Genomic DNA, 19,017 nt, shown 5'->3' with positions numbered 1-19,017 from the left:
AAAATCTCTGCTGGCATGGAACTTGCTATTCAAGACTGATGTTTAAAAATTCTAAAATCAGATTACTTCCAGAAGCATGAATGTGCTTGAGTTGTGGGAACTATGTTGACATACTCTAATGGTATATTTAGAATCATTTGCTAGTACAGCAGAATTGACTTAAATTCAGAAGTTATCTGTAACCTATAATTAGTGTGTAAATGCCAACAATTTTTACAGTTCATCAATAGCATTATTTTAACACAGTCTGCTGAGGTTATGTTTCCACAATGAATAATTATTAGAAGTAGGCTTCTTTTTCTTTTTCATCCTTTTTTTATTTCTTGATTTTTTTTCTTTAAGATTCCAGGCCTTTGGAGATTTATTTGATGAAGCTATTAAGTTAGGGTTGACAGCTATTCAAACTCAGAATCCTGGTTTCTATTACCAGCAGGCAGCGTACTATGCCCAGGAGCGGAAACAGCTTGCAAAAAGCCTCTGTAATCATGAAGTAAGTCACCCACTCTGGTATTATCTGGCACTAAGGAAATGTATTAATCGTCTCTCAAAAGAAGATAAGACTAATTGATGTTCATATTTTTTTTCCCAAGCCTTTTAATATAATCCGTTTTTATGTTTTATATTTTTGGGAATTACAATTATTTTCAGTTTTAGCCTGAGTACTCCATTCTACCTGTGGATTAAGCAGAAGTTTTTCTCTAAAGAACTGACTTATGATTGGCAACAAGTTAGTGATTTAGACAAAAACAAATTACTTTGAAATAAAAGTCACAGTTTAGTCCGTGCCATGCTATAACTCCCATCAATCACTGCTGTAGGAGTTTGAAAGACTTTGGAGGAATGTGCATTACTTTGACGCACCAGAGAGGGTAACTTTGGACTTCTCTTCCTAGGGTTTTCATGGTAGAAAATTCTTAAGAATCTGTTCGAGGCATAATGTCAGTTACAGTTTCTTAACTTGACATTTCATTCTGTCCTTGTGGGTGATTATCGTTAGATACCAGTTTCCCCCTAAGCACCTTTAAAATAAGAATGTGGTGTATATATGTATAAATATATTTACATTTGTATCATTCTATCAGGTTACTTTCTTTTAAAACCTGCAGCTTTCTTCTCTGAAGATAGGTGAATATTATCAATGGTGCTATTTAAAAAACTGTTCCAAAACCAGTTTACACATTCATACTTAAAATGTTGGATTTTTTTTTCTTTAAATCATGATATAACCAGACTGTTTTCTACCATGTTATTTGCATGTGATTTATAACTTCATTACATGTTTTATATTTAAAAGTTTGGCATATTAAAATTTAAAAGGTGATTAAAACTAGGCTTTTAAAGGATATAAGGAAATGGAATTAACAAATATCCTTTGTTGGGATGTAAAATAATATTTCTGCCAAATAATTTGAGAAGCCTCAAAATCATGCATATCCTTTTGATCCAGAATTCTATTTTCAGGAAGTCTCAGGCAGATAAGAGATCCTAAGAGATAAGTACTAAGATTTACTTATAAAGTTACTTGGATAGGCTTATTAATCATAATGTAAAATATAATTAACAAGATGAACAACATAAATTTATTAAAATGTTGAACAGCAGGCAGCCACAACACATAATGTTTTAGAAGAATATTTAACAATGTGAAATTAAAAAAAAAACAATGTGAAATTTACATAATATATTTAAATGAAAAAAGCAGGTTGAAAAAATTTTTAGTTGATGACAAATATTTGCCTACAAAATCTGGAAAACTAATGTATACTTTATTAGTAGTGGTAGTAGGTTTATAAATTAAATTTGTATCCTTTTCCTTTGGGATGTTTTCAGTATTTCTGAACATGTACTTGCATTATATTTTGGTTACAGAGGAAAAAAGTTACAAGAAAGAAAAATAAAGTGGTGGAAATTTGTAAATTCTGGAGCCAAACATCCCTCTCTAACCAATACCAGGTTAATACACAAGTGATAAAGAAGGGAAATAGTATCTTCTTTTTAAAACACATTATTTTTATTTGCACAAAAAACATTTATATATATGGAATAAACATCAAGCATAATTTTCATATGTTTTTACTGGTTTATTATATAGCAAAGGTGCAAAGAAATGTAAAGGAATTAGTTACTATGAAATCATTTGTCAGAATCAGGTTGATTTATTCAATTTAATTTTTACAAGACTGCCTAAGTTAAATGGAGCATTTTATTTATTTTAATTTTTGTGAAAATTTAATGCATGTTAAAATATTCACAACTTTGATATCTAAGCATGTGTTTGGTATTCGTATTTATGAGAATGTTTTTATTCTGTCAGAGATCAAAGGCAAGTGTGACAGGTTCATGAAGTCTTATTTAGGGTGTGTTTTACTTTACAGGCTTCTGTAACCTATCCCAATCCTGATCCGTTAGAAACACAAACAGGCGTTCTTGACTTTTATGGACAAAGGTCATGGCGACAAGGAATACTAAGTAAATAATTTTTCCCTCCTCCCTTTTCTCTCAACCTCAATAAGGACATATTACTATCACAGTTTTTCCATTGGCTATGTAGGCCATAACAAATTATGTTGAGGTAAAAATGTGTGTCTTTGAAACAGCCTTTTAAAGATTTTCAGTTCAGAGTGCCTGGGTGACTCGGTTGCGTGTCTTCTTTCAGCTCAGATCATGATCCCTGGGACCTGGGATCGAGTCCTTATCGGGCTTCTTGCTCAGCAGGGAGCCTGCTTCTCCCTCTTCTCAATGCTTGTGCTGTCTCTTTCTCTCTCTCACATAAATGAATAAAATCTTTAAAAAATAAAAATAAAGACTTTCAGTTCTCTAGTTTTTAGGATGTTTTGTTTGTATTACTACATCTTAGAATAGCTTTTAATTAAACGTGGTTGTGATGAAAACATTTGGATGTCTCTTATCTTAAATGACACAATAGGCCACTTTGGTCTATTTAAATATTTTAATTCCTGTTAATTTTGACGATTTATTATATTTGATCTTTTATTTATTTATTTATTTATTTTTAAGATTTTATTTATTCATGAGAGACACACAGAGAGACAGAGACAGGCAGAGGGAGAAGCTGGCTCCATGCAGGGAGCCTGATGTGGGACTCGATCCCGGGACTCCGGGATTACGCCCTGAGCTGAAGGCAGACGCTCAACCACTGAGCCACCCAGGCCTCCCTATATTTGATCTTTTAAAACAGTATTAACATGTATCACCTTAAAAATTTCTCTGCATCTTTTTGGGTTTGATGCATACTTAATTTGAGTCATTTCTGTGGCAATCAAACCTAAACTGTTAAGAAATTATTTTCTTTAATCTCCAGAAAGTATATTCTGTATTGAGAATGATGTTGATATTATTCCTCAGGTGATTGATTCCACTGGGCAAGAGAATGTTGAGTTCAGTAATGTTCTCTTCAGAACTGAGATCATAGAGAAGCTCCCATGCTAATAAAGTGGTCTCTTAGGGTCTTTAAAATTCCAGAATGTTTAAGAGTCTTAAATACATTATATTTAAGTAAAGGATTCAAGGAGTGTACACATCCAATGTTGATGTGAAGGATTTGTGTTAAATGAGCTATCTAAAATGGGTTGCGTCTTATCTTACACAGGTTTTGATCTTTCTGATCCTGAAAAGGAGAAGGTGGGAGTTCTTGCCATTCAGCTGAAGGAGAGAAGTGTTGTTCACTCTGTAAGTTTGGTTTTTTTTCCCCCCAATATAAACTTTTTTGTAGTATCGAGGCATACATGAGATAATTTTTTATTGTAATGTTTCACACTTTTTCTCTCTTACAACAGGAAATGATAATAACTCTTCTAAGCAATGCTGTTGCACAATTTAAGAAGTATAAATGTCCAAGAATGAAAAGTCACCTAAGTATGTATCCAGAATAGACCACAGTTTCATGCAACTTCGAATAATTTAGAATTATGTATATAAAATCTTTTTCTCTTTACAGTGGTTCAAATGGGAGAGGAATATTATTATGCAAAGGATTATACCAAAGCTTTGAAGTGAGTCCTATTCCTCATTTATTTTTATAAGTAATCTGATTACCTTACAGCAAAATTAGAATAAAAATGTGTTTTGAAGGATTTATTATTTCCATATTTATTTCTATTTCCATTAAACTCCATTTCTGTGTTTTGTTTTGTTTTTTCAAGTACTATCTGCCAGTACAATCATTCTCAAAGTCTTAGGAAATCTCATGTTAGCTAAATGTGAAAATACCTATTAAACTATTTCAGTAAGAGTTCCTGATGTGTACAGAAAATAAATCAAGTACATTGTTTCCTCCATGTCTTCTGGGGCTTTCTTGTGAAGCTGTTTCAGCGCGTCTGACATTTTGCCTTCTATCAGGTTGCTGGATTATGTGATGTGTGATTATCGGAGTGAAGGATGGTGGACCCTGCTCACGTCCATACTGACTACAGCTCTGAAATGCTCCTACCTCATGGCCCAATTAAAAGATTATATTACTTATTCCCTAGAACTCCTTGGAAGAGGTAACTTGGTATTCTTTCGGTTAAGTCTGAATCTTTAAAATTGTTTAGCATCTTTAAGTTTTTTAAAACTGAAAGAATAATTCTCAAAGCCTTGACCATACTTTTAGCACGCATACATCGGTCTGCCAAGTGAAGAGACTCATACTTTTCACGGAACTTACTATATCAGAGGTCTCATGATAGCGTGATAGTTGAGAAGATCAAAAATCTTTTTTTTTTTTTTTTTTAAATATGTCATGAAATGATTTTCACATCTAGTTCAAAAGAGTACTTGAAAGTGCTGGGGCTAATATAGGAAGCTGTGCTGTTGTACATTGTCTAGAATTTTCCTTAGCCATTTTAGAAGACATTTTAATACTTTGCATGGGGGAGGTGGACTTACTTGCTCATCTTACAGTTAAGAGTTTTTTTCCCTACCTCTTTCATGTTAGCTTCAACTCTGAAAGATGACCAGAAATCTCGGATAGAAAAGAACCTCATAAATGTTTTGATGGTAAGTCAGAGTTCTTTATATAACGTATGTCCTGGGGCTATGTATACCTAGATCTGTATCTGTGTATTTTGTATCACTAGCTGAGTGAATTGTACTCTGTGTTGATGCAGAATGAAAGTCCTGATCCTGAACCCGACTGTGATGTCTTAGCTGTAAAGACTGCTCAGAAGCTGTGGTCAGACCGGATCTCCCTGGCTGGTAGCAATGTCTTCACCATAGGGGTGCAGGACTTTGTGCCATTCGGTGGGTAGCTAGCACCTGCAGCATTGTTTCAGAGAAATCATCCTTATTGCTACAAAATGAACAGATGCAGGATCTTATGTATAAAAGCCAAGGAAAGAACGTTCAGAAACATCATCCTACAGATAAAATTTTGATTGGTTTTTCTTTCTCCCCCTTGACTTAAAAAGATCTTCAAAATTCTAAATACTTGGCTTATGCGTTAAAGTTTACTTTGTTCATTTGTAGTTCAGGTGTGATTTGAAATGCATTTGAAAAGATAGTCATTCTTGGGATGCCTGGTTTAGTGTCCAAGCGGTGGCTCAGCGGTTAAGCACCTGCCTTCAGCCCAGGGCGTGATCCTGGAGACCCAGGATCAAGTCGCACATCAGGCTCTCTGCATGGAGCCTGCTTCTCCCTCTGCCTGTGTCTCTGCCTGTGTCTCTGCCTCTATCTGTCTCTCATGAATAAATAAATAAAATCTTAAAAAAAAAAAAAAGAAAAAAGACAGTCATTCTAAAAGTTTATTCTGTAATGCATAGGGCAGGTATTTTGAAATAAGTTAAAAACAACAAAATGTTTTTTTTTCCCCCTTTAAAATCCTGTGTTAGTTAACATTTCAGGAGGAACTCTGTTTTTAGAATTAAAGGTGGTTTTGAAGTTAGACTTTAGTTAATTTTTTTTTTTTTAATGAGCTACATTTATGTCTGTTGAAACGCTTCAGGGGGACCATTCAGTAAGGACATTCAAGGTAGGTGTTTCCTTCCTGAAGACTAAGTGTGGATCAGAGAATCATGGGTGTGTGTCTAGAGGGTCTCATAGTGTGTGACTCCCTTTGTTTTATTCCTAGTACAATGCAAAGCCAAGTTTCATGCCCCAAGCTTTCATGTCGATGTTCCTGTGCGGTTTGATATCTACCTGAAGGCTGACTGTCCACATCCCATTAGGTTTTCCAAGCTCTGTGTCAGCTTTAATAATCAGGTAACGGTACCTCTTACTGTGCTTTTACCACGTGTATCTTACTGTAGCTTGCATTAAATTAGATGAAATGAACTTAGCGAATCTTAGGTCTTAAATGGGTTCATAGTAACGAATGGACTTTGGTAAAGTCTATTTGAAAATAAGTGTATTTATAATTCCCAACTTGTGTATTAGCCATTCAAGTTTTACACTTTTCCCTCTTTAAGTTTTGTTTTTATTCCATCCTTATGAGATATAGGAACTTTATTTTTTGCAATCTATAACATGAATTTCAAATAAGATTAATCAAATATAATCTAATTTTGAAAATTACTTGTTTTACATCCTAACACTGGTATTAGTTTTTTATTATGAAACGTAAATGGTTGATATCAAAGAAACTGAAGTGGAATAGATGGATATAAAGTGAAAAGTAAGTATGTGCCCTCCAGTTCCTTTCCTCAGAAGTGATCACTATTAACCTCCTGAACAGTCTAGACATTTTCTGTGTATGCACGTATAAGCAGCTTTTTCTTTCTACAGAACTGGGATTATATATGTTTGCACATTTTTACAGTGTATTAGAGTGTTGTCAAGTACTTGATTACATTCCAGATATTTCAGTTACAAGCTCACTTTATAGATAATTATCTTGTGGTCACTCAGAAAGTATATTAAGCTATTAACTAGCAAGCATTTAACCAGAGTTACAGTATTCTTAGCATCGTACAAACCTAAAAACAGGGATCCCTGGGTGGCGCAGCGGTTTGGCGCCTGCCTTTGGCCCAGGGCGCGATCCTGGAGACCCGGGATCGAATCCCACGTCAGGCTCCCGGTGCATGGAGCCTGCTTCTCCCTCTGCCTGTATCTCTGCCTCTCTCTCTCTCTCTGTGACTATCATAAATAAATAAAAATTAAAAAAAAATTTTTTAAATTTATTAAAAAAAAAAAACAACCTGAAAACATTTAGTGTATGTCAGCCACGTTGCAATGGAAACTTTTGGGGGGCAGGGGCCAGTAGGTAATGAGGACTAAGTTCCATGACGTAGGCTACAAATACAGTTATAGTAGATGTGCCAAAGAAGAGGGAGGAAATTTCAAGGCTGAAGATGAAATGAAGATAGCTATAAAGCGATGGAAAGGAGGAACATGTTTGGCAAAAGGAAATGCATAAATGGAAGCAGGGGTGTACATTCTGGGTTTGTGGGCGGTGGAGACTGCAGCCTCCCAAGGGCATAGGGTATGAGCTGGGGCAGTGGGATGTGAGGCCGCTTGGCTTGAAGGAGCTTGTAGAGTTTATCAGGGATTGGCTAATAAGAAAAGTATCTTCAAATACTTGAAGATTTACCCATTCATTTACTCATGTTCTGTCTATTTATTGGATGGTGGTAAAGAAAGAGCTTTACCTATTTTAATAGATTTTTTTTGACTCTTCATGATTGAGAAATAGCCTTGGAATAGGATCAGTTCAATGAACTGGGGTCACCGGAAGATCATTGTGTTTTCTTCAACTTTGAACCATCACCTAACGATTCTTTCTCATTAGTTTGAGAATTTTAAAGCAAGAGCATGGAATTTATTTATTTTATTTTATTTATTTATTTTTAAGAGCATGAAATTTAGAATTTAAGTTATGAAATAGAAAGAAGTGATCTTACAGAAACCAACTGGAGCCTCTTTCCACAAATCCAGGGACTAAAGTGTGAGGATTTGCATTAGGATGATAGTGGTGGCAATGGAAAGAAAGAGATGCAAGAGGCATTTACAAATAGAGAAGTCTGGATTGCTGAGTGCATTCTGTAGAAGATAAAGAAGGGGGATAGGATGAATAAACAGCCCCCGCCCCACCAAAAACTATTTGTTTGTTTTATAGTTAAAATGTATCTACAACATGATGATTTGAAGCACATACATATTGCAAAATGGTGACCACAAACAGTAAGGTTCCTTCATATCCATCACCTCACATAATTACCTTTTTTTGCAGTGGGAACATGTATGATCTGCTCTTTTAGCAGCTTTCAAATATATATATAATACATTTTTATCAAGTATAGTCGCCATGCTGCACATTAGACCCCCAGAACCTATTTGTCTCATAACCGGAAGTTTATGCCCTTGGATCACCATTTCCCCTTTCCTCCACCCTTTGCAAAGCATCCACCATTTTACTCTGTTTCTATGAGTTACTGATTCCACATGTAAGTGAGATCACTCAGTAGTATGACAGGAGATTTTGTACGTGATATTAGTCCTTGGATTGGTCTTCCCTCCTCTTAAAATTCCTTCTCATGTTTATGACCTTAAAAGCCTCACTTCCTCAGGGACACCTCCCAGGCCTATCTGATCGATTTACCTAGCCGTAACCCTCCATAGTACTTATCACAGCTGTGGTTTCATTTTTGTTAGTGTGATTAGTTGGTAGCTTATTTGTTTTCTTTATTAGGATGTGAGCTTTCCTAGGAGAGAGAACTTTTTTTTTTTTTTTTTTTTTTTGCTCAACTATGAAATTTGTTTTTGAAATATTCTAAATATGGAATTAGAGGATGAATAGGGTGATTCATGTTTTACTTTTCCTGTTATATCCTACTATTCCATTTCTCCCACCCCTTTCCTTAAACAACAAACAACTTTTGTAATTAAAGACTAACTTAAAATATAAAAATAAAATGTAAAGCAATTAATTTTTAAAGTTCTATTACGTTCCAATGTGGTATTTGAAATCTAAGAGACAAATCACAAGGAAAAAAGTACTTAGTTTTCAGAAGCATGGGATAGAATGAAAATTAGAGGGAAAGGTTTAAACTTAACTAATAAGAGTTTTCTAGGAAGATGATTCATTTGCTGGGATAGAAGATGGCTCTTGGAAAATTCTTGAAGTTTATTGAGTGGATGAGAATGGTGACTCCAAAAAAAAAAAAAAAAAAAAAAGAGAATGGTGACTCCATAGATATACACAGGAAGGATGTCTCCCTTTATTCATCTGTAAGAAGTATGCTACTTTGGGATGGTAGATGTGTATCCAGTTTGGACATGCTAAATTTGAATGATGGCGGAATTCTCTAGAAAGTTGTGGATCTGAACTTGCGGCTAAGGAAACAGAGTTAAAAACAAATAATGGAAAATATCAGAGAGGTGTGGAATGTGTAGAAATGGACAAACTTTGCAATGAAATGAACACAAAGGGAAAAGAAAGCCAGGGAATGAAGCCTGTGGAGCCTCTGAATTAAGGAGACAAGAAGAAGGGGAAAAAAAGACCTTTGAGGGGGAAGAAAAAGAAAGTAATCAGAAAGGATGATGTTATAGGGTCACAGAAGCCAAGTAAAGAGAGAGCTTTTTAAGAAAAAGAGATGATAGTAGCATCCAATGAAACAAAAAATACATCTTTGTTTCTCTCTGGGAAAAGGATGTGTAAATGTTTGCAGAAATTAGCTTGTGTGCAGTGAACTGTCTTTACCTTGTCGCAGCTCTGAGAGTGCTTCCATTTGGCATAAAGTACTTCTCATTAATCATCTTTCAGGATGTTTTAGTTTTGAGCAGTTAAACTTACCTAGCTCGAGATCATTTGGTGTTTAGTGTCTGCAGAACATACATTTGATGTTTATGAACTGTGACCCTTGCTAACCTCTTTTACAGGAATATAACCAGTTCTGTGTAATCGAAGAAGCAACCAAAGCAAGTGAAGTTTTAGAAAATTTGACTCAGGGAAAGATGTGCTTGGTTCCTGGTAAAACAAGAAAGTTTTTATTTAAATTCGTTGCAAAAACTGAAGATGTGGGAAAGAAAATTGAGGTTAGTTATGAAATTTGTCTAAAACATACTTTAAATGACAAAAGCAGTTATGTATACATTAGAAAATTTTTCAAATAGTACACAAGTTTATTAAGTAAAAAATGAACATTGTCCACTTGGATTCCCAAGGGAAATCATTCATGGCTTGGTAGGTCTTATTGAAATTGTACTGTACATAATAGTCTGTCTTCCCTTTTTCGCTTACCAGTGTATATTAAGCATCATTTCCTGTTAGTGCATAAGACCATCCTCATCTTTAATAATCAGTTAAAGAATTTTAAACAAAACATATATATTAAATACTATAGCAATTAAGCTTTGTATAATATGACAATTCAGGCTAGAGATATCCTTTTGATGTTTACCCATTTCTGATTGCATTTTTTAAAGGAAAAAATGAAGGTATAAATCTTTTGAAGGATTCGTTTGGTGTGCATAATTAAAATGCCTTTTAGAAATGTGTGATGAAAGTAATATTTTTGGTGAGCATAAACCATGGAACCAGACTACTTGGGTTTAAATTCCACCTCTCCAGCTTACTAGCAGGTGGCCCTGGACAGTTACTTGACCTCTTTGTATCTCAGTTTACTCATCTGTAAAGCGGGGATAATAGTGGTACCTACCTCTTGGTGTTTCCTGAGAACTAAATCAGTTAGTTCCTGGGGGATCCCTGGGTGGCTCAGCGGTTTGGTACCTGCCTTCGGCCCAGGGTGCAATCCTGGAATCCCAGGATCGAATCCTGCATCAGGCTCCCTGCGTGGAGCCTGCTTCTCCCTCTGCCTGTGTCTCTGTCTCTCTTTCTCTCTCTTTCTCTCTCTCTCTCTATCATAAATAAATAAAGTCTTAAAAAAAAAATCAGTTCATGTAAATTGCTTGAAATAGTGATTAGTACATAGTAAGCTCTCACTAAGTGCTTGTTTTCCATGGCTTGAGTGATGGTGATTGGCTAATCTAAATTTAGGACCATTTCTAAGATAGAAACAGAAGACTGTACTACCAATATTTCCATAAAAATTTCTGTGAATCTGTTGATTTTATTATTAGCCAATATCCAGAGTTTCTTGCCTATTCACCAAAAATAAATTCTTTATGATTTTGACTAAATCCCTAATTACATATTTTATTTTTTACAAGATACCTGAGGAATCCTACCGGAAGAAAATTGTGATTAATAATACTATCTTGAGTACATCTCTGTTAATGGATTTAGTTGAAAGGAATATTCATTCGGTTAATAATATTATAGATGTCTCTAGAAAAAATACGTTTGGAATTAGGAATTAGGTTATGAATATGCTAATGGTCATCAGAACATTCATCCATTTCACTCAGCAACCACTAATTGAGCATCTGTTATGTCAAGTTATTACTTCTGTTTAAAGGCGAAGTAGGTAGAACCTAGTCAGGGTCCCAGCTCATAGATGACCAGGACAACTGTAACCGTAGGTGTTCTGACCTCATCACACTGTGGGTCTCTAGAGGAACTCAGTAGACCAGCCATCTCTGTGTAATTTGTTACAAGGGGACGGTGACAAGTATGATGTGGCATTTCTGACAGCCCTCCATCTTTCAGATTACGTCGGTAGATCTGGTTCTGGGCCATGAGACAGGAAGATGCGTGGTTTTAAATTGGCAAGGAGGAGGAGGGGACGCTGCTTCTTCCCAAGAAGCCTTGCAGGCCTCACGTTCTTTCAAAAGACGGCCCAGGCTCCCTGACAATGAGCTTCACTGGGACAGCATAGTCATTCAGGCAAGCACAATGTACGTCCTCCTTGCTAGGCAGATTATAGAAAATCATTTCTTTTAAATACTTTGTTTTCTTAAAAATCAGTTACTCAACTAAGGTTTTTTTCCCTCAAAGGATCATCTCTAGAGTTCCAAACATTTCTGTCCATCTGCGACATGACCCTCCTGCCCTGACTAATGAAATGTATTGTTTGGTTGTGACTGTTGAGTCCCACGAGAAGACCCAAATCAGAGATGTGAAGCTCACCGCTGGTTTAAAACCTGGTAAACATTTCCTTCTTAAAATTTGTTCATTGTTCCTTCAACATGAAATAAATACCAGTGATATCAACTACAGGAAGTTTGTTTCAAATGAGGTTATGAAATAGTGCTGTCTATGCAGTATGAATTGTCAGGATAATGTTTGAATTCTCTGTATTTTAAAACACTGATATTAACATTTTTAGGACAGGATGCCAATTTAACTCAGAAAACTCACATGTCTCTTCATGGAACAGAACTGTGTGATGAATCCTACCCGGCTTTACTCACTGACATTCCTGTGGGAGACTTACATCCCGGGGAAAAGGTGAACTTGGTCAACCATGAGGGGAATGGAAATCCAGCTAGATGGCAGTTTTAAATATGTAGTGGGTCTTAGTTAATGGGGCAATTTAACAGCATATCCTGAGACTCAAAATGAGATTTAACTAATGCACATGTATATACATTTTACATACTTCAATGTGTAGTTTAAGTTTTTATACATGTGATTTTAGAACAAATGACTGTAATTTGGAGAATTAGTTGCCCGGATAAAATAACTAAATAATATTAATTGTGTAACTTAGTGAAATGACCTCTCAGGCAGCTTGTATTTCCAAACTAAACCTAAACAATTCTTGGGAAGTTGAGAATGATAATAAGAAAAGGTGGAATAGTGATAATCCCACTCATATATTGAGGCATGAACCGTCTATAAAAAGTATTCAAGAATTTAAACAGTTGGTACAGTATACTCTTAAAAGGTTGGGAACATTACCCTAGAATATGTATTAGGAGGAAATCTCTGCATTATTAAAATAAAGTACTTTTATTTTGTTACAGCTGGAAAAAATGTTATATGTTCGCTGTGGAACAGTAGGTTCAAGAATGTTTCTCGTGTATGTTTCTTACCTGATCAATACAACTATTGAAGACAAAGAAATTGTTTGCAAGTGTCACAAGGTATAATTCTTTATAACTACTTCAGGAAGCATCCTATGTGGAGAGTGTTCCCTATTTTGTATTTTTTTAGTTTACGTGTAAAAAGATAAGCAGCTTAGGTGCTTGTAGTCTGTTACAAATTTTTTTTTTTTTTAAGATTTTGTTTATTTGACAGAGAGAGTACATGTGCACAAGCGCGGGGGAGTGGCAGGCAGAGGGAGAGGAAGAAGCAGATTCTCTGCTCAGCAGGTAGCCCAATCCGGGCTCAATCCCTGGACTCTGGGATCATGACCTGAGCTGAAGGCAGATAGAGCCATCCAGGCTCCCAATTACAAATTTTTAAAAAATGCTACAAATTTTAATTAAACATCTCTTGGGTTTTTATCATTTATACTTATTATAAATGGTATACTATGGAGTCATTGCTTAAACTTTAGAAAATTGGCCACCATGGCTTTTTGTATAGTCAAGGGGTTTGAGATCTTTTGCAAAAAAGTCTTGAGGCTCTAAACCTATATGTTTCCTTATAAAATCACGATAGACAAAAATCTATTAAGTTGGTTATATGCTGAAGATTTTGGAAGATGGGAGGTCCCCCTTTATGAAATATTTTTTCTTTTAAAAAAATACTACGGAAATTGTTTCTGGTAAGCACAGACAAGAGAGAGTGAAAATAAGAAGGCCAATATGGTCCTAGCAGCTTGGAGGCAACTGCTGTCACCTTATTGGTGTATTTTCTATCGGTCTCTTTTCTATTTATAGTGGTTTGGGGGAGCCGTGTTTTTATTTAAATTTAACCATATTGTACGTAATTGTTTGTATCCTCTTTTAGTAATGGAAAAGCATGATATTTCCTGTTTATTATTAGTCTTGTCTGTGTTGTTTCAGCCTTCAGGAATTGGGCCCTCGGTGGGCAGAGAAGGCAACCAGTCAGTTTGTCCATTTGTAGTATGTTTACGGCACAGCGTCTGGGCTGTCAGCTGTTTTATGAATCAGTGAGAGGCAATTTCATCCTAAGAGAGTTAGGAGTATTTCCCAAGTGGAAGGAGGGAAGGCATATCAATTTCACCTAGCGGGATGCACTAGAATGAATCCTGGATGGTGAAGTAGGAGGTGAGAGTGCCAGTGTCAGCATGGCCTCCTAACCTGCAGCTCAGGCTGGCCATGTAAACCTTTGGCCAGTTTCCTCATCTACAAAATAAGAACAGTCCAGTTCTGTGCAGCTTTAGTGTCCTAAGCCATGGATGTCATTTCTACTTCTGATAATTTCTAGTAGACTCAGAACATACCTTTTTAAAGTAATTGTCTGCTACATAGTAACGATCCTGGACTCAAGCTCCAGTGGTGTGCAGTGCTCTCTTGTCCTCAAGACATGATATTGAGATATGTGCCATTTGTTTTTAACTCTTACCCTGAGACACCTATTTCCCCCACCCCACACTGCTCTACCCTCCGGTGACCATCAGCGCATTCCCTAGGTTTAAGAGTCTTTTGGGTTGTTTCTTTTTTTTCATTTGTTTTGTTTTTTAAATTCCACATCTGAATGAAATCATATAGTATTTGTCCTTCTCTGACTTACTTTGCTTAGCATAACATCCTCTAGTTCTGTCCACGTCATTGTGAATGGCAAGATGTCATTCTTTTTATGGCTGAATAGTATTCCACCTTGTGGGTGTGTATATATATCCTTCCCCATCTTTTTATCCATTCATCTGTTGATGGACATTTGGTTGCTTCTACAATTTGGCTATTGTAAATAATGCTACAGTAAACATAGGGATGCATATATCCTTTTGAATTATTGTTTTCACATTCTTTGGGTGCATACTCAGTAGGGGAATTACTGGATCATATGGTAATTCTATTTTTAATTTTTTGAGGACCCTCCGTACTGTTTTTCATAGTGGCTATACCACTTGGCATTCCCACCAGTAGTACAAAAAGGTTTCTCTTTCTCCACATCCTCGCCAACACTGGTTTCTTGAGTTTTTTATTTTAGCCATTCTGACAGGTGTGAGGTGATACCTCATTGTGGTTTTGATTTGCATTTCCCTGTTGAGTGATGTTGAGCATCATTTCTGTGTCTGTTGATCTTCTGTATGTCTTTTTTGGAGAAATGTCTGTTTATGTCTTCTGCCCACTTTTTAATTAGACTATTTGGATTTCTTTGGTGTTGGGTTGTAGTTCTTTATGTATTTTAGATACTAACCCTTTATTGGATATATCATTTACTTTTTTTTATTTTATTTATTTTTATTTTTTTATTTTTGGATATATCATTTACAAACATTTTCTCCTGTCAGTAGGTTGCCTTTTAGTTTTTCAAGAGAAACTATTTATTCTTCTATCAGCCAGTCCATTCCCAAGATGTGACACTAATACTGAGGAACACTAATACTGAGGAAGGGACACTAATACTGAGGAATAGAAATAGATGTCACACAAAAAAGAATGAATTGGTCATATATGTTTGGAAAATACAGGGTTAAAAGGCATTAAACAGGTATTTTGACTTCAGGGCTTAGCACAGCATTGAATTTGCTAACGTGTTGATAATTTCACGAATGGCTTTGGTGATTATCTGTCAACGTTATTTTACTAAGACGCACCTTTCTCATGGAATATCTGTCTTACAGGTCTTCATGTTATTTGTAAGACATTTTTGGAAATTTAAATGTAGATTCTTTTCCCTTAATGGGATTAAATCTCATTTTTACCTGCACATGAGTCCACTTCATAGGCCATGTGGAAATTTAAAGTAGGGCACATCTGAGCTACTCACTGAGTTGCTGTTTCATTTCCATAGATATTTTCTGTGGGGGAGATACTGAGGACCTAGGCTTTAGATTCATGGAACCCCTGCATGTGTTTTCAACCACTAGTATCCTACTTACTATACTTCCTAAAAAGTTAGCTTGATGGTATTGAGAGGCAATCCTTGAAGCATATAATAACAATAAACATGGTTCTGGCGATTCCACTAGTGCTGTGTATGCATTCTCTCACTTCATTGTCAGCAGCCCTGCGAGGATCATGAAATCACTCAGAGACCGTGTCCCCACCTCAGGGTCCCCTCCGTGTGCCCAAGGTCTGCATGGTGAATAAGTATGTATCTTCCAGGATTAAAACCCACATCTTCCTGGCATTTGACAGCCTGAGTTTTTAATCAACATGACTTTTTTAAAAAGAGTTCTCACCAGTGGGGTGGGTGGCTTGGTTCCAGAGCCATAGTAACCTCATTGTTTCTTGAATAGACTCAGGGATGAGAAATAGCACGTTAGTTAACAGTACAGATTTCAAGTCAGATCTGGGTCAATTTCTGTCTTTGTCAGTTCCTAGCTATTTGTGACCACTTTACTGTAAAATGGCGAGTATAATGGCATCTGTTTCCTTGAGCTATTATGAACATTATGTAATGCAGGTATAGCGATTATAGCACTGTCATATCTTATTGTTATTATTAGTCATCTCGCATTGGGGCACGGTAAAGAACTTAGGCAAACAGAAGACTCCGATTCTAAGCTTGGCACCCCTAGGTTTGTGGGCCAAGGCCAATCAATTTAACCTTCCTTAAACTTTAGTTCCTCTTTTGTAAAATGGTGACAGTGCCTGCCTCCCCACTTTTGCAGACCCTGATATAAATAATGTGTTAGAAAGCACTTGACAGTGTGAACTATTATAAAACCATAAGATAATTTATTAGAAATAGTGGTCTATGTAGGTTTTCACAAATATTATCTGAGAGGAACATGCTAGCTTCTTAATATGTATGGGATTATTTATTAATCAGTTACAGATTGTGTTTTGCATGCCTTCTATTTTTGAAACTATTTTTAAGTTTAGAAAAGCCATTGAATGTGCCCTTTAAATTGTCTTGCAGGATGAAACCGTAACTATAGAAACTGTCTTCCCATTTGATGTTGCGGTTAAATTTGTCTCTACAAAGGTATGGTCCTGTGAAGCATTTTGGAAATCATTTCAGTTATAGAAGTTAATAGAAAAAGTAAAGTGGATTACTGACCTTTTGTCTTCATTTATGACAGTTTGAGCACCTGGAAAGGGTCTATGCAGACATCCCCTTTCTATTGATGACGGACCTTTTAAGTGCCTCTCCCTGGGCCCTCACTATTGTATCCAGTGAGCTACAACTTGCTCCTTCTATGACCCCAGTGGATCAACTAGAGTCCCAAGTGGACAAAGGTGAGAATGTGGATCATCCCACTTAATTAGAAGACAGGGGTGTGTGTGTGTGTGTGTGTGTGTGTGTGTGTGTGTGTGTGTGTAGATTGCCAGTGTAAGAGTCAGCTTTTTGCTAAGGGAGGGTAATTGAAACTGATACTCACAAAAGCAAATAAATTTAGAATTACGGTAGGATTGGTGTCATTTACTGTTTGCTTGAGTATGCTGTATTTTAAAAGACAAGATTTTTGCTACTATAAGGAAATGACTCTTTGAAAAATGTACTTGAAAATGAAATAGTTTTTCATGTTTGGATTTTGTTATAGATTTTTCTTACTAATTTTTAATTAATGTTTACTGTTAAGTATAATTTGAGATGGCAAAAGATGTTTTTTAAAGAAACTTGGGAAAATACAGAAAAATAGACATTAAGTTTTCTAAATCAACTAAAACAGTTTAGAGAAGTGATTTACACCTAGGATATTATTTTTCTGGTGCATTCTGCTTTGGGCTTTTATGCCTCTTGAGCTATTAAAAGAGAAGGAAAAAATGAGTTTGAATGTTAACACAAGCAAAACTGTGCTTACTGTATTGTAAGGGTAAATATTGTATGAAAAAAAATCATGATATATTCTTAAGCCAAATATAAATGAGTCACTTATTTGCTGTTTATCTGTCTGCTATTGGGCTTCAGTGTTACAAGTCATATAGTTGATTTGCAATGAGATAAGAAGTTTTAGAATTCCAATATATTTTTTTGCATCTGCTGTATAAATAAGTTTCAGCATTTATCAGTAAATCAACAGATATTTATTGAGTTCTCTATACGACACCGTGTTCGGTTCTCAAGACACCAAAAGAGCAAGCAGTCTTCATAGTCACTTCTAAGCATTATGTAGGAAAGTCATCATAAAGGAGTATAGGTAAAATAGATAAAATCGACCATGTCCCTAAGCCTCTCTATTTAAATGCTACAAATAGGTCCCAGATTCTGTGAGGTAATACTAATAAAAAAAACAATTTTGCTTTCAGAATGCTTTCATCAGTTTTATTTTCGTCTTTTGAAACTTGGTCTTCTCTTGCAGTTTCGGGAGTCTCTGGTTCTACTTTCTCTGTCCTCTTTTTCCTTTCCTCCTCCCTGTGCTAACTTGGAATAATCATGAGATTTAGAGTCAGCGCTGAACTAGATTCAATTCCTGGTCCTACTACTTGCTCTTTTGCTATGTTGGGCTGTTTGTTTTATCACTTCTCAGAGTTAAAGAAGATAGTGTGTATGAGATAATCTATATGAAAATCTTAGCTCAGTGCTAGTCTGCTAACAGCTCCATACCAGCTAGTTTTTTGTCCATTGTTTGCCGATTCCCTTTCTTACCCCTTAACTCTTGGTCAGTTCCAGGATCCTGACTTAGGCTCCCTTTACTTTTCCTACAGAGACTCCACCTGCCTGCACCCTTAGGTTGTCTGCCTTCCTCAGCCCAGCTAGAGGAGCCACTGTACACTTAGTAGCAGCTAGAAACCACAGACAAACTAGGTAGACTCCCTCTGTGGGTGCACATCCAGCCCCACACCATGTTCTCCCTTTTTTGTGTCTCTTGAATCCAGAGTCTCACCAGCTCTCATCTGGCCTCCAGAAATACCTTGCCATTCTCTCCCCTAGTCTGCCTTCATATTGCTGGCAGAGTTTGATTTCTCCAGAAACTATTCTGAACTTGTTATGCCCACTTAAAAAATTTTATGACATTCCAGACCTTTCCCAGAGCAGCTCGCCTTTCCAGCTTTCTCTGCACCAGTCTTTCTAGTTCCCCTTCCTCTTTCCAAGACTTGGATCAAGCCAAACTTTTTGCACTCAGCAAACATTGCCTCCATCTGTTTTTGAACATGTTAGTTCAAAATTATGCCCCAAACCCTTCCCTTTCTCTTTCAACCTGCCGAACTCTT

The 19,017-nt window shown here is 36.2% G+C and overlaps 1 protein-coding gene across 1 annotated transcript in view; it reads left to right on the top strand.

Annotated features, from left to right (window-relative positions):
• Positions 1 to 19,017, top strand: part of TRAPPC11 (trafficking protein particle complex subunit 11) — a 49,105-nt gene that overhangs the window by 15,052 nt on the left and 15,036 nt on the right. The window contains exons 10-25 of the mRNA XM_026018280.2: positions 343 to 490; positions 2,376 to 2,469; positions 3,611 to 3,690; positions 3,798 to 3,876; positions 3,959 to 4,013; positions 4,360 to 4,505; positions 4,937 to 4,998; positions 5,109 to 5,241; positions 6,068 to 6,198; positions 9,814 to 9,969; positions 11,543 to 11,730; positions 11,831 to 11,979; positions 12,162 to 12,283; positions 12,802 to 12,921; positions 16,781 to 16,846; positions 16,944 to 17,100. Coding sequence (XP_025874065.1) covers positions 343 to 490; positions 2,376 to 2,469; positions 3,611 to 3,690; positions 3,798 to 3,876; positions 3,959 to 4,013; positions 4,360 to 4,505; positions 4,937 to 4,998; positions 5,109 to 5,241; positions 6,068 to 6,198; positions 9,814 to 9,969; positions 11,543 to 11,730; positions 11,831 to 11,979; positions 12,162 to 12,283; positions 12,802 to 12,921; positions 16,781 to 16,846; positions 16,944 to 17,100 — 1,886 coding nt within the window. The remainder of the gene's footprint in view (positions 1 to 342; positions 491 to 2,375; positions 2,470 to 3,610; positions 3,691 to 3,797; positions 3,877 to 3,958; positions 4,014 to 4,359; positions 4,506 to 4,936; positions 4,999 to 5,108; positions 5,242 to 6,067; positions 6,199 to 9,813; positions 9,970 to 11,542; positions 11,731 to 11,830; positions 11,980 to 12,161; positions 12,284 to 12,801; positions 12,922 to 16,780; positions 16,847 to 16,943; positions 17,101 to 19,017) is intronic.

The sequence above is a fragment of the Vulpes vulpes genome, chromosome 7 (genome assembly GCF_048418805.1).
Source record: "Vulpes vulpes isolate BD-2025 chromosome 7, VulVul3, whole genome shotgun sequence".
In the NCBI taxonomy this organism is placed as follows: Eukaryota; Metazoa; Chordata; class Mammalia; order Carnivora; family Canidae; genus Vulpes; species Vulpes vulpes.
This window is presented reverse-complemented; position numbering and strand designations above follow the sequence as displayed.